This window comes from Sphaerodactylus townsendi, linkage group LG13 (genome assembly GCF_021028975.2).
Source record: "Sphaerodactylus townsendi isolate TG3544 linkage group LG13, MPM_Stown_v2.3, whole genome shotgun sequence".
Taxonomy (NCBI): domain Eukaryota; kingdom Metazoa; phylum Chordata; class Lepidosauria; order Squamata; family Sphaerodactylidae; genus Sphaerodactylus; species Sphaerodactylus townsendi.
In genome coordinates, this window is record NC_059437.1 from 29,980,931 (window position 1) to 29,997,161 (window position 16,231).

At 42.1% G+C, this 16,231-nt stretch overlaps 1 protein-coding gene across 1 annotated transcript in view; it reads left to right on the forward strand.

Moving 5' to 3' along the window:
* Nucleotides 1-16,231, forward strand: part of GPC4 (glypican 4) — a 73,609-nt gene that overhangs the window by 21,683 nt on the left and 35,695 nt on the right. The window contains exon 2 of the mRNA XM_048513985.1: nucleotides 15,646-15,804. Within this exon, the coding sequence (XP_048369942.1) occupies nucleotides 15,646-15,804 (159 nt within the window). The remainder of the gene's footprint in view (nucleotides 1-15,645; nucleotides 15,805-16,231) is intronic.

Here is a 16,231-nt window from a genome sequence, read left to right on the forward strand (position 1 = left end):
TGAAGTGTGCAGTGCGCACAGCTCTTACGTATTCTTCACCCACATAATATATTTTGCTGTTGTTTGCTTGGGATGCTGCCTGGAATGTGGCTGCAGCTGTATCCTGGCTCTCTCATTCTGCCATCTGTCATGCAGTTTGCCAGAAGCATTGATAGGTGCTTATAGTTAAGGGCATTTGTTTAGCAGAGATGCTTCCTCAGAATAATGAGTGGTGCCTTATCCATTCATTGCGCTATTAATTAATTGTAGGAAACAGTTTCTTGAAATGGAGCAAAAAAGAAAGCTGGGGGCATGCTTCTAGTTACCTCCTGCAGCAAGCTTCTTTCTCTGTATCTGCTCCCCTTGTCCCCAACGCACAGGCACAGATTACTGGAGAGGGCGTTGTGATTGGTGCCTAAAAAGATTTGGGGGAATATGCTGAATTGTACCATAAGGCTTTGGTCCTCTTTACTTTATTGCTTGAGGCGCCTGCTACCTCTGCACAAGGAATTCTGGGTAGGAACTGGTAAATGTTCCTCATTTTCTTTCTTTTTTACCTCTTCATTTTTGCCAGCTTTTTCAGCTTTTTATCCTTTTTTGATGCTGTTGGTTTTGCAAATTTGTTTTTATTGAACAAGCATGTTGTTAGTAATGGGGTGTATAGGTATTCAGTGATTTGAACTAGAAATATGTGCATAATGTTGATTTATCAGTGCACCAAAAATCACATGCAATCTAGAGGCAGAATTTGTGTAGGAACAACAAAATGTTATGAAAATAAACAATTGTAGGTTTATTATTATTATTTATTTAATTTAATATACCGCCCTATCCCCGAGGGGCTCAAGTTTGATTTGCACAAAGGAGATTTTGGGGTCAGGAAAGCAAGAATGAAATCATTTGAAATCCTGTCTAATCCTGGAGCACTCCTCTTCTGTGCTGCTCACTAATACGGCTGAGAATATTGTTGCCTTGCATGTAGTCTTGCTTAGCTCAAGATTCAACCTGGCCCTTAAGGAAGCACTAAGTGGACTTTATTACCCTAGTGAGCTGGATCACCTTTCCCCAAAGTCACCTGAGTGAGCTGGACTTCAGCAGTTCTCTCTGTAGAAGTAATCTCTCATGTTCTGGCCCAAATTTAAAGAAATCCTAATGGAATTATAGTATAAGCTTTACAGCCCAATCCAGAGTGAACTGGAGGGCAGGGACAGCGCCCCTCTGATGCTGCCTCCTCCAAAGGACTTTTCTGCAGGTTAGGAAGTCCAGAAAAGTAAAAAAAGAAAGAAAAATTCCCCTCTGCTGGCGCTTCATCTGATGCCTCCACAGACATCCAGGCAGCCCCAGCCATGCCAGAGCAGCAGTTGGTGCTGGCGGACCTGTACAATGGCAGTGGCTTCTGAGCACCCACGCCGGTGCAGGGGTATGCTGGCTCCAGAGGGGGATCCCCCTCCAGATTGGGCTGGCCAGTAGTTAAATTGTAGTTTTTTGGGGAGGGCTTCTTCTATTTTTGAGATGATACCTCCAGTGATGTTTGACAGTTTCTGCTACCGTATATACTCGCGTATAAGTCAACCCGCGTATAAGTCGAGGCTCCTAATTTTACCACAAAAAACTGGGAAAACTTATTGACTCGCGTATAAGCCGAGGGTGGGAAATGCAGCAGCTGCTGGTAAATTTCTAAAATAAAAATAGATGCCAATAAAATTACATCAATTGAGGCATCAGTAGGTTAAATGTTTTTGTATATTTATTTCAAAGAAAAACAGTAAACTGGCTCTGTAAGTGGAAAAGAGTCAACAAGAACAATATGGTATCAACAATAACTTTAAAAGTACACAAAACCTTAGCTCAACCAGCAACCAAGCTAAAATACAAGAGTTAAAATCCTCCAAAACCTGGATTCCTCATCATCAATGTCTGGTATGTCCAAATGCTTGAACCCAACTTAGATTTTAAGAGGGATAATTATCAGAAATGGAAAATCTACTATTAGCTTCCATTGTAAACAATGGAGGATGGGGCATCCTCTTTGGGGGTCCAATAACTTTGGATCCCCTGGACCCAAACTTCCAAAACCTGGCTTAGGTATCATAAAGAGACTCTCTGGATGAGACCAGCCAGGTTTGGTGAAGTTTGGTTCAGAGGGTCCAAAGTTATGGACCCTCAAAAGGGTAGCCCCATCTACTAATAGCTCCCATTGAAAACAATGGGGGATGGGGCACCTCATTTGGGGGTCCATAACTTTGGATCCCCTGAACCAAACTTTACCAAACTTGGCTGGTATCATCAGGAGTGTCTTCACTGCAATTTCAGTGCCGCTAGCATAAAAACTGCGCCCCCTGCTGGCCAGCAATGTAAAAACACACACAAAATTTTAATGACCCGCATATAAGTCGAGGGGAGCTTTTTCAGCATTAAAAATGTGCTGAAAAATTCGACTTATACATGAGTATATACGGTATTTTACTTTTCCATACAAATTTTCCACCCCACGTTCTTCACAAATGGGAATCCAGTAATTGTGGAACGGGATACAGTTCAAACTATATTGGATCTAACAAGGAACATAAACACTTTGGCAGATGATGATCTGAAAAGGGAGCTCAAGTGAAAGTTACTTTGATGAAGTAGCTTAATGGGCATCAGTAGTGATAAAATAAGAGTGTTTAAAATTTATTGGGAGGAATTAAGACTCGGAAAACATTAACTGTCAATGAAGTGTGTGTTGTGGATAGGTCTTAGAATATATATGTGTATTCTGTTTCAAAAATAACCCATGTAAACCTTTGAATTTATTTAAAGGTAACACTGAAACTACATTTGCATTCACTTAAGGAATTTTTAAACCCAGCCAGTATTATATAATTATATTATAATTGTTATAGTTCAGCTAATTTTTGGCTATTAGTGAGATGTTTATGTAGCACGTTACTATGGCATATTTTTCAAAGCAGTGCTTTCTAAGTAGAATTGTTGAAAATTAGCCTGCTAAATTATGTCCCAGATGTTTTAGGTGTTAGAAAATTATCTTGGATTCAAGGTTTCTGGAAATCCACTAGATGCATCTGTGTGTTACAGTAAATATCTTGAAAATGGTTTTCCCTCCTATGTTAGAGAGGAGGAATGCCACTTCTAAAATGTAATGTCATTTAAGAATTTGGTGGTCATAGGTTGTTTCTGCCTGAAGGTTACTTCATAAATTGATGGTATCTGAAGGAGGGAATGTTGGCTCTCAAAAGCTTGTACCCTGAAAATCTTGTTGGTTTCTTAGGTTCTACTGAAGTCAGATCTAGCTGTTCTACTGCAGTCCAAATGGCTACCCTCTGAATCCATCTTCTTAATTAATTAGTCCATAGTCATTGCAAGCCATCTAGGCTTTGTTTGGGAATTGTTGGAAAGTTTTGTTTTTCACAGAATCAAAGATCAAGAACAAAGGAAGTGAAAACTGGACTGGAGAGTGAAAACTGGAGAGTGAATTTTCTTTTGCTTTTCTAGGGCCTGGGGCTCCAGAGGCTCAAAACTGCTTCCGTGTATGAACTTTCAATGGCCAACAGTTTGTGTTAGTTAAGAAAATGGCGAAAGGAAGAAGAGAGGAAAAGGTCACAACAGCAAATGCTAGTGACAGACAGAAGAGGGAGGCCTATGTTTGGAGGCATCTGGGAAGCATCCAGCATAACCCTGACAATAAGCTCAAGCACAGAGGGAAGTTGAACTCTTCTCTCTCTTTCCCGCACACTCCAAAATAATTTGCTTAATATGTTCAGTCGGGCCCAGGCTCCCTTAGTCAAGACTTGCTGTTTGAAGAATCCGAGGCTGAAGTCCAAAGCAGTGTGCGTCAAAGGGCATCGTTCCCGCTTATTTGCCGATATACAGATGTGCTTCCCTCTTCATGTGTGTGTTCCTATGGAGCGTGGGCAGCCCTCTGGAGAAGATTGCTTTATGGGAGTGGTGGGGGCAAAGGCAGAGGGAAAGGAATGTTAGGATGCATTGAAGAGGTTTGTCAGACAACCCGCTCTTATGGCTCATCTGCATTGTGCAATTGTTGCAGAATTGGGAGTGAGGATTAACGCTTTCAAGAATTTGTTGTCGATAGATAGAACATAGCTGAGGAGTTAATATGCACTAACAAAACTAACGTTTATCCGTCTATCTGAGAATAAAACCTTCTGTTCTGCTCCCCTTTTCTGACTGTTTATGAGCTAACTTGTGCTGATTCCAAGGATGATACTGGTAGTAGTTCCCTATCTTCTACCTACTCCCTTTAGCAATGCCAGATACAGCCTCAGTTTATGGGCAAGGCTGAGGTGGTCATGGGATTCCAGCTGTCTTCCTTCTCAATCTCACCCCCTCCTTCCTTGTATCTTAAAATAGTGTTTGCTGAGCTTGCTTTTCTCTAGAACAGGGGTAGGGAACCTGCGGCTCGAGAGCCGCATGCGGCTCTTCTGCCCTTGCACTGCGGCTCCACAAGCCAAGCTGCCGGCCCCATCCTTGCCCACCCTGCAGGCAGCAGGGCAGGCGCACCAACTGCCCACGGCTGGCTGCGCTGCGCTGCGGGCTTCCCCTCTCGCCCGCCCCATTGGAGCGGGGCGGGCGCTTTCCCAGCGGCCGGCAAGGCCGAGCTGCCGGCTTCATTCTTGCCTGCCCTGCAGGCAGCAGGGCGGACGCATCCATGCGCTTCTCAGAATGAGCGGAGTAAAAGGTAAAAAAACCCCCAATATATACAGTGTTATCTTTATTTTAAATGTCAAAAATTATTTGTGGCTCCAAGTGTTTTCTTTTCCCGTGGAAAACGGGTCCAAATGGCTCTTTGAGTGTTAAAGGTTCCCTACCCCTGCTCTAGAACAAGCATGGTGAACTGCTTGTGAGTGGTAGACTCTAATCTAGAAAACTGGGTTTGATTCCCCACTCTTCCCCATGCAGCCTGCTGGGTGACCTTGAGCTAGTTACAGTTTTCTCAGAACTCTCTCACCCTCACCGACCTCACAAGGTGCCTGTTGTGTATGTGTATGTGTGTGTGGGGGGGGAGCAACTGTAAGCTGTTTGAGACTCCTTACAGTAGAGAAAAGCAGGATGTATAAACCAACTCTTCTTCTAGAAGAAATGTCCAGCACCAGACACACAGCTTCTCAGAAATATATACAAGTCCATTAGAAGTTTCCCATGTAGTTCAACTGAAAAGGACTCCTCTTTCCTGAAGGAGATCTTGTAAACCTCAACTCATCCAACTGTGAATATCAGTGCTGGTTTCTTGATTAATAAATGGTGACTCTGGAATAGCAGGTTGAAGGCCTTGTTTTTGTTTTAAATTATCACAATGCAGATTTGGTCAGTTGGCCATTCAAATATTGGTTGCATATTTTTCAAGCCTTTATAAGAACAACAGCAAGAACTCTACAGTCATTAACTGCTTAATGCCAATTATAAAAAAATAAATTAGTTAAGCAGTTATTATGAGATAATGAAATGGCTTTTAAAAAGATGGTCTAATTAATTATTTTGACTTCCTCTTCACGTGAACAACTTGCTCTTCTTTGACCTTTTTCCTGGAACTCCAGGAACAGCCTATTGTTAGAAAAAAAATTTAACTAAGAAAAAGAATAAAGCAAAATAATAGCAGTTATTAAAAACAGACATCAGTTTTGAAAGGCAGTGGTTGTCAATAAACAATAATAAAATGTCATTTAAAAATTGTAATCTTGTCAATCTACAGAGTGGTGTTCATTGGCAGTATTTGATTTAATTAAATAACCAACATACTGATTCAACTGTCATGGGAGATTTGGCTACTGGAGGTCTTTTGTTAGCCTGTGAATGTGCCCTGATCATATATATTTGAGCAAATCTGGAACATACTGTGTGGATAATAAATATTAGTGTAGTTTAATGGACTGGGACTTGCCCTAGGTTCAAATACTTTTCATTTATGAAGTTTATTGAGTGACTGGGACCACTAATTGTCACTGTCTCAGTCTAACCTATCTCACAGGGCTGTTGTGAAGATATTGAGTGGTATTTCCCATCTATACTGCATTTAGTTCATTGGAAGAAAAGTGAGGTGTCAATTTGTATAGACTTCCACAGGGATTACCCTCTGTCTTTTACAACTGAAAATTCCTAGTTTACTTCCCTCTCTTCTTTAATTCCATGAACAATCATAATTCCAAGGCTGTGCCCTTGGATCTGGCCACTTTCTGATTAACTTTTCAGGTTGCTGCCCTGGAATTTTATCTCTGTTCTGCTGTCAGATTTCTGACTGTGACAACCATGGTGCCTGGCACCTGAGATTACTCTTGTGATTGAAACTAGTCTTGCCTGCTTGGCCTGGTGTCTCCTACTCGAGCTAGCTTTGATGTGGTGTTGCAGCCCAGTGTCACCAAATTGACTCTAATGCAGTTTTATGAGGAGACAGCCTATTGCAAATATTCAGGGCTGCAGAATACCCCAAAGTGTTTGTCCAGCGCCTTAGATGTTCAAGAAGATTTGCTCATCCATTGCTGAAACCTTCTTAAATTTACAAAATTCTTTTCTGTCTTGTCTCCTAAAAAATTATTCTTGCTTGCTCCGTCGACTGGGTCAGGGGCTACTCTGAAGCCATTTTTAATCCTCTTCATGTGTGAAAAGAAAGGCCTCAAATCTTCGCTGTAAATGAATGAAATTCAAAAATATTTGCTTTTAATAGGGATGTATGGTATGGCCTTTCGTGTTTTCCATATGGTGTTGTTTGCCGCACTTTCATTGTTGGCATTCCCAGTTTGTTGTTGTTGTTTTTCCTTGGGCCACTGATGCAAAATTAACGTTACAACCATACATTTAATTTAATGGAAGAATTTGGCACGAGGAAATGGAAAATTGCATGACAGTTTTTACAAGGGAGAAGCAAAATCAAAGGTATTTTTCAAGTCACAATGGCAAGGTTATGAAATTCAGTGGTATCTTTAGAAAAGGGTTCATGTTTTATAAAATATATATGCAAAAGCTCTTCCATTATTAAACCTTGTGCATGTTTCTTGGTTTTGTGTAGAAACCCTAGAAGTCTTCTTGATGCACACTCAGGAAGCCCAAAGCACTACCCTTTTCCTTGTCATACTTAATAAAGTTTGCTCAGATCTTAATTTTTCTACTTCACTTCACAAAGTAATTGAAACTTCCTTTTCTCTGCAAGCTTCCTTCCCCCCGAGCCCCCACTCCCCAGGCTGAAAAGTACATCTTTTGGTCAGTGAGTTTATGGAATGTCATTGAGAATGTAGCAGTAGCTGACGGGAATAGTTTTCTGTTCAGTCAGGGGGGTGGGGAACAGTGAGTAAAAAAAATAGGTGAGAGCTGTAAGCTATTCCCTGAAATTGCAAACCACCCTAGACTAAGTTCAAACCAAAAGTGTATTTTTATGAGGGTGTCTGAGCTTACAAACAAAGTTTTTGGAAAAGCAAGGAATTTTGGTACAGATAGAGTACCTGTAAACGTTGGGGAAAAAAGAACAGTTCAAGTTGAGGTGAACAAAGCCACATCTGGTAGACTTCTTATATGCTTCCTCCTAGTGACCTGTAAAACAGGCAAATAATTCCTGTTTTAAAAAGTCAGAGCACTCTGTGTGGATTTTGCTGACATTAAGTCAGCCTCATAGTTGACCGAGGGCATAGGGAAATCAAAAAATCTACCCAGAAATTAACATCCCACATTTCAAACGGAAGCGGACATTTCTCATTAGTGGACAAAAACAGCCTTTGTTTCCCTGAAGCTGAAATAAGTCGATTCTCCACTAATATGTAAATCTGACTGCTGTTAAGGGCCTTTTGTGTTCACAGCAAGATTTTAATCTCTTTACAGTGCCAAAGTCACGGATCAAGTTAATTTTTCTTCACTGTCAAATACAACTTTGGGAGTGCTGTTGAATGTTACAGGGTAAGAGAGGCTGGTAAAATTCGAAGCTAACGTTTAAAAATTAAATCTTATGGAATAGTTTTTTTATTGTATAGGAAGGTAGACCTAAACACACCTGTTAAATGGTATGGGGGGGATTATAGATGTAGTGCATATAAATATAGTGATGTAGAAGCCCCTTGGCTGTCTTCTGGTCCCATTTTGGACCATTTTAGACTGCTCTCTCACAATGATGTGAGGATAATACTTGGGGCTGCTAAACCTGTCATGTGCCTCTTAGACCCTTGTCCATCCTGGCTGGTGAACTCCAGTGGGGATGAGGTGCGGGTTCCCTTAGGGAACATTATCAACCTGTCCCTTGAGTTGGGGACCTTCCCTGAGGAATTGAAAGAGGCCACGGTGTGACTACTCAGAAAGAAACTATCTTTAGATCCTTGGGAATCTATCCAGTTAACCCCCAGTTTCAAAATTACTGTTTCTGGCCAAGGTGATTGAGAGAGCAGTCACTTAGCAGCTCCAGTTATTTCTGGATGAAACATCAGCCCTGGATCCGCTCCATTTTGGCTTCCATGCTGGCCATAGGATTGAGTCAGCTCTGGCCACTCTCACAGATGACCTCCTGAGACATCTGAACCAAGGTGGATGACCCAAGGCGCTTTTAGATCAGTCAGCAGCGTTCGACTTGGTCAATTATGACATCTTGACGAACCGCCTTGCTGGCATAGGAGTACAGGGGACTGCCTTGCAGTGGCTGTTCTCCTTTCTCCAGTTCTCCTTTCTCCAGGGGGACAGAGGGTTGCTATTGGCGAGAGATTCTCCATGCACCATTAATTGGTGTGTGGCATCCTACAAAGGGTGATTTTTTTCGCTAATATTGTTTAACATCTGGATGCAACTTTTTGTTGGGTTAATCCAGAAGTTTGGACTGGGTTGTCATCAGTATGCTGATTACACCCAGTTATATCTAATGATGAGCAGCCATCTGGATGCTGCCCTAGATGTGTTGGCCAGAGATGAAAGAGATGAAAAAGAGCCTTCTGAAACTGAATCTAGCGAAGACAGAGATCATGTGTTCCATCAGCTGCACTGGTTTCAGGTGGAGTACCGAATTAGATTCAAGGTTCTTGTACTAATGTACAAAGCCAAAAACAGTCTGGGACCAATTCCTACGGGACTGCCTCTCCTGATAAGTCCCCCAAAGATCACTCCAATTAGAGCAGGTGGATTCTAATCTGGAGAACAGGGTTTGATTCATCACTCTCCACCTGAGTCGCAGAGGCTTATCTGGTGAACCAGATGTGTTTCTGCACTCCTACATTCCTGCTGGTGACCTTGGGCTAGTCACAGTTCTTCAGAATTCTCTCAGCCCCACCTATTTCACAAGGTATCTGTTGTGGGGAGAGAAAGGGAAAGGAGCTTGTAAGCCGCCTTGAGTCACCTTACAGGAGACAAAGGTGGGGTATGAATCCAAACCGTTTGTCTTCTCCTTGGCCAACATTTGAAAGGTGAAATTAGGGACAACCTATCTTAAATGGCAACCCACCTCACCTGTTAGTAGAGTTGCTACCTCCAAGTGGGGCCTGAAGTCCTCCCTGAAGTTCACCTATCTCTAAATAGCAGAGATCCGCTTTTGAGTGTAGACTCTATGTCATATCATCACCAAGCTTCCTCCCTTCGCCAAACTCTGCCCTCCTCATACTCCATCCGCAAATCTCCAGGAATTTCTCAGATTCGTGTTGGAAACCCTACCCTACCTGGGGACATGTTGCAGGACCTCCAAAGCAGATCTTAATTTCAGGCAAGCTCTCATGGGATATCCCAAGGATTGAACCTGAGATCTTCTGGGCATAAAACATATGCTCTACCATTAAGCCACAGGTACTCTCAGCAGACACACAGCTCTCCAAGGAATCCTTTATTGCAAATTAAGGCTTGGATAAACATCCACAATTTTACTTAATGTGAGCGTATATCCTACAATAAACTGGAGGAATTTCTTCCAGCCTAAGGAGCCTTCATTTAACTTGGAAGAGCCAGAATGCCATCTGTTTTCTCAGTAGAGTTGTAGGTGTTGTGATTGCATAATGATTCTCTAAGGAAAATTGGTTGATTGGTTGAAGGGGGCAGTGTAACAAAATGAGAATGGAGAAGATGAAACCAGAATTGCAAAATCTGTTGTGAAGGGAAGACTTTTTTTGGCCAAGATTTCTCCCTTTTTTTGAAGGGGGGGGCGGGTAGATTGCATGAAGAAATGTGGTAAAAGAAATCAGAGGAAACCTAGAAAGCTAATGGGATTGTCTAATTATTTGTACTGATCCTTGAAGAGAAGGGAGGAAATAGATGATGTAGCAGGGTGTAAAAGAGACAGAGGCTCATTCCGCACATGCAGAATAATGCACTTTCAAACTGCTTTCAGTGCTCTTTGAAGCTGTGCGGAATAGCAAAATCCACTTGCAAACAGTTGTGAAAGTGGTTTGAAAACGCATTATTTTGCGTGTGCGGAAGGGGCCAAAGAGATGACTGAACCTGATCTTTATTGACTAGGCAGTGAGACTTCATTTTCTAGTAGCTTGCAGCAATGTAGAGAACCAAGTTCTGGGTAGGAGCATGAACACACTTTACACACTTTATCTTGAAGTAAACCCCACAGAAGACAGAGTTTATTTGTTTATTTCCCACCTTCCCACCACTAATGTAGGGCTCAATAAACCACAATTATTGTGAAAATTTAAGAGCCCCCCACTGAAACAGTTGTGACAAATTTGGAAAGTACAGCCAAACTTCAGCATTGCCAGCTTCATGTATCCCATAGTATTGAAATCTACCCAGAGTTTTGGTTAAAGGACTTAGTGAACACTTCTTATAATTGCATGGTAACTTGGTGAGGGCAGGTTTTACCTTTTTTTTTTTTTTTACTCTTCCCTGTTTTGACAAGCGTTTCTAACTGGTTCCAGCAATAGTTCTTTTATTTGAAGCCATCCATACACCAACAGTGTTTGCAGGGCTGGGCTTGTAAAGGGAGTATTTGCAGAAGTTTGGGCATGAATGAATGGAAAGGCAAAGTTTCTCTCAGTTTTTTTTTTAATTTCCAGACCAGAATAAAGTTTCCTAAGGGCATAAATCAATTTCTCTCTCTCTCTCTCTCTCTCTCTCTCTCTCTCTCTCTCTCTCTCTCTCTCTCTCTCTCTCTCTCTCTCTCTCTCTCCCTCTCTCTCCCTCTCCCTCCCTCTCTCCCCCCCCCCCCCGCCCTCTCTCTCGTCTGGTGTTCTCTCTGCAGTAAATCCATGGGCCCTAAACTGTCAACAAGTAAAATGATTTTCTAAAAATCCAGACAGCCTTGGGTTGTGTGGGGTATTTTGAGTGCATGCCACAGAAATAATTAGAATTTCTTGTTTTGAGGTAGGGAGTTCTAGCATGGAAGAAACAGTATAATCTTCAGACCCAGACAACCAACCAGCAGCTGAGTTAACACACACAGCAGAAACATTGCTGAAAATAGTTCCTTCTCATTTGGCCTGGGCAGAATGAATCCAAGGGGCTGGTTGCATAGCCACTTGGCAATCTTGCAAGAATTTGCTTCAGTATTATGGGCTGCTGTAATGTATCAGATGGAATTTTTATTATGAAAAGAGGCCAAGGAAATGGCCAAATTAAATGTGCCCATGTGTTTAGCGACCCTAATCAGAGCGTAAGCAACCCCCTAAAAGCAGGGAGGGGGACCTGGATGACCCAGTGGTTGAGCATATTTTGCATATAGAAGGTCCTAGGTTCAAATTCTAACATCTCCCGTTCAATCATCTTATGCGGAAGATGTTGGGGAACAAACTGTCTCTTCCTAAGACCCTAAAGAGCTGCTGTTGGTTAGAATAGACAAGGGATAGCTAAGTGGACTAGTGGTCTGACTTGATACAAGGCAATTTCTGATGCTTATCATGAAGGGTGTGTAGTGCTAGAACACATATTTGCATACAGGAAGTCCCCGGTTGAGGTAAAAGGTCTTAGCCACCACGTGACATGAAGCATCTCTGCCTGAGATCTGGGAAGCTGCTGCCAGTCAAAGTAGACAGGATTGGCCATGCTGGCAGGGGCTGATGGGAATTGTAGTCCATGAACATCTGAAGAGCCGCAAGTTGCAGACCCCTGAGCTAGGCAGACCACTGGCCTGATTCAGCATAAGGCAGGTTTGTACGTTTGAGCAAAGTTATCAGGTGACCAACTTTTGTGAACTGGAGTCAAGTTGATCCATTTTTCTTACAGACTCATCCATGACTAACCTGGCAAAGGCAGGCTTGTAAAGCTTTTTTAAAGACATTTACAAAGTTGTAGTCATATTTTTTTCCTTTTTTTAAACACCCTTCCCCAACAATTTGATTTATTTACACGGCACCTTCAGGGTGCACAAGTGCTGAGCTGGTAGCTAAAGCAACAGAGGCCAGATATAAGTGCAGTTAAACTCTATGAAGTATTGGTTAAATCCAAATTCAACAGCATTAAAAACTAAGATTAGAAATGGCTTTAAAAAAAACCGATGTGCTGATATTTTATACTTCAAATATGTGTAAAATAACTACAAACTGCTGTTCACTATATTTTCCCTTGCTATAGTAGAAACTGGTCATGATTAGGACTGGTTTGCATCGACTCTTAAGTCTGTAGCTGTTTCTGATGGCCTCTGTAGTTCATGAAGATGTAACTACACTTACATCCTCTCTTTGCCATCAGCAGCATTGTGGCTGCTGACCCTCCAGCATCCTGGGTCACAGGCTTTCCTTAATTCTTACAGCAGATGTAGACAGCTTCTTCTCTTTTTCCCATAGCTGTAGAACAGAGGGGACATCTAATGAAGTTAATGAGCAAGAGATCAACAATCCAAAAAAGGGGCTGCTTCACACAGAACATCCATTTATGACATTCTCTTCCATGGAATATATTGAGGGCTGCTACCTTAAATGACTTTTAAATTCACAAGAGGGTAGGTCCATCAAAAGTTGTTAGCCTTGATGGCTAAATGGAACCTCCATGTTCAGAGAAAGTGTATCTCTGAATCACACTTGCTGGGGGCGGGCAGCAGACAGAGGCTTTGGCCTCATGTTTTTCTTCTGGACCTTCTTAGGGCACTTGGATGACCATTTATGGGGAAAGGCTGTGTGGGACAAGGTGAAGCATTGCTGCAATCTAGCAAGGCTCTGCGCATTTGACAGACCACCTCACTTCCTGTATTACTCACTTTGGAACCATTTGATATTTTTAAAAAAGGGCTACTGGGATGGGAAAGTGGATGATTTCCCCTCTTGGAGCTGCACAGTCTCTCCCTGACATTATTTTGCTACTGTTGTATGGTGCCTTGGATGTATTTTATGTATGAAAAGGTGGCATACAAACCCTCTGAAATAACAGAGGTTACGTTTTTCTCTTCTCACATCACTTATTGATTGTGAAAACACCAATGCTAAACCTTTAACAGAGTGAAGTTCCAACTCATCTGACTTGTATGCCTCTGTACTACATGCCCAATAATATAAGGTATGCCCCCCACTCACACATCTCTTGTTGTCCTTCATTGCACCAGTGGCTCTCTTTGGAGGAACATGGCAATTAGCAGTGATAAGGAGAGCCCTCATGCTGCTTGATAAGGCGACCTCAAGTCTAGTGTGAAATTGGATTAGGCCAGGCCAGGATTCTTTTTATATCTGATTCTGAGGGGAAGTAGTAAACCATTAAGGATGATGAGACAAGTTGATGTGTTGAGAGGAGAGGAAGATATTTGGGGTTAGGAATCCCAGCAAGTGCTTCCTGAAAGGAAGGAAGGTTGGATCCGGACTTAAGAGCCAAGGACCTAACACAGCCCTGTTGGCTGGTAGAACAGCTGCACTGCCTCTAGTGTTTCCACTTAGCACTCTGTTTATGCTTAGTTGAAGCAGCACTACCAATTCAGCCTTAAGGATGGTGAAGTCTGAAACAATTTAGAAGAACCTGAGGATTGCCGTGCTGCATTACTCCAAAACTGATCCTGTTCAGATTTTGTTTCCAACCAAAGTCAGGGAGATGCCACCTGGAGCTCAGAAACCCTCTACCCTGATTTCATTTCCCTGCAATCTGGCATTTAGAGGTATATTATCCCTGTTGTTGGAGGTTATGGGTAGCTGTCATGGTTGTCATTTATAAACCACCCTTCCCCACAATTTTATCAAGTCATTTAAAAAACCCACCCAGGGCACTGTCTTAGATCAGCAGGTCTTTGTGGCAGGTGAGACTGAGGAAATGACTGTGATATGGTGAGCTTCGCGACACAAGCAGGGATTCAAGCCTTGACTTCTTCAGTCTCAGTTAAATTTTTTTACCACTACAGTGTACCACCTCTCTTGAAGCAATGAAGTTAACTATTCATAGTGTGAAGGAGGAATTCCTTTTGTCATTTTCGAGCCTGCTATTCACCTCTTATTGTGCTTGAATCTTAGTGTGTTACAAGTGGGATACATTAATGTTATTAAAGCTAAATTTTCTGAGCAGCAGACTGAATGTATGCTAGTATAATAAATCACATTCTCAATGGGCAGAATGTGTTGCACCATGTTATTGGACAAGGACAAAACTGGCTTTCAGATGCAGAATTTAGTTTCCTAAGAATCTGCTTTTATGAAAAGTTTCCTTAAGATAGGCTTCCACCAGGTTGAGCAAAGTCTTGTAAAAGGTCAGATTCCCGAGAAAGGACTGAACAAGATTCAAAGGTGGGTATCGAACAAGGTTTCTGTGCTAACTGTGTCCTTCTAGCTAGCAGAGCCAGAATAAGTTGTATATATCAAGCAAGGGGGGAAACCTGTGTGTTTGTGTACTATTTGCAGAGTTGTTTACTTTTTATTTTGTTATTTAAGTCACATACGTCATTCTGAGTATATGCAAGACTGGCTGTGGAGGAATTTGCTGTTACAACTGGAGCAGGGGGAAGCTCTGGTGAACCCTTGCACGCAAGCAATGCGACAGGTTGAAGGAATAAGTATATCCAAGAGGAGTGCTGAAGCAAAGCAAGTCCTCTGTGTGATGAACTGCCCATTGAATGTGTCTTCTTGGACCCTACAGAAGCAGTACGCCTTAGAAATGTTTACTTGGCATACTGGTGTGGGCACTGTGAGACCTTCTACAGTGTCCAAGTAGCATTGTCCTTCTCCATTGGTCCTTTGCTGGAGACTGTGGCTAAACATAGAATAATGAATGGCAGACAGAGCCACTTCCTTAGCTAGGGCAAGGTTTTATTTATTTTTAATTTTATTTTTGCAGTTTTGCATATGGAAAAGGATAGGCTTGGTCAAACATGCCAGTTTCCTGCTTCAGTGGGGCAGGAAATTAGGTAGGATGCAATTGAGGCAGGAATCAGGTGAGTATACGGCCAGCCAACCCAGTTTATGGTCTGGAGATGAAGCAGTCTAAGGTTTGGAGGGGGGTGTTTCCAATTCTGTGTTAATGAGCAATTCCCTTTTCCTTGACTCAGTAAGGAAGTCTGGATTTCAAAAGGGTGAAGATTGATGTGGGGACGGATATAAGGTCATCATTTCTCTTTGGAAGTTGACTTCTTCAGGTGTTCCTCTGCTAAATGTACAAAGTCCAAAGCTTTCTAAGAGCCTAAGAATGCAGGGCTGAAGACACTGTCTTGTGTGGTATGGTAACTTCCTTTTGTAAATGCCACTTTGCCATGCTTTTGCACACTGGAACTACCATGCCTAACCTTGCTTTAAATTGTTGTCTCAGATTTATGCATCTGTGTATAATTTTCCACCTTCAATTTGTTTTCAGGTGATCACTTGAAAGTCTGCTCACAAAGCTACACATGCTGCTCTCAAGAAATGGAAGAGAAATACAGCCAGCAGAGCAAACATGACTTCAGAAATGCTGTTTTTGAACTTAGCAATAATTTGCAAGCGACCTTCAGTGCCAGATACAAAAAGTTTGATGGTAAGTCCTAGACTTTGTTGTGTCCAGTTGGTGAATCCTAAAATATATTTCCTGGCTTAGTTTGGACAGACAGCATTTTCTCCCTCTGTCTCTCTCTCTCTCTCTCTCTCTCTCTCTCTCTCTCTCTCTCTCTCTTTTTCCTCCCTCCTGTATTTGAGGAAGTAAATGACTCATGAATTGTGGTTCGCAAAGTTAGAACACTGCTTGTTTTGCAACTTGGTTTAATAGAAATATTTGCTGATTAAGTCTCCCTTGGTGCCCACAAGAGGAATGAGTCTGCTTTTCTGATTTAACTTTTAAGTGCAGGGAAACTGGGAACCTCAGTTTCATTGTGGAATTCCTGTGAGGCAGATGGATGCGGCTTGCAAGAGTTTGTTTTCAGACATTGCTACTAACTGGTAATCCTGATAACAGCACACTTCTAGCC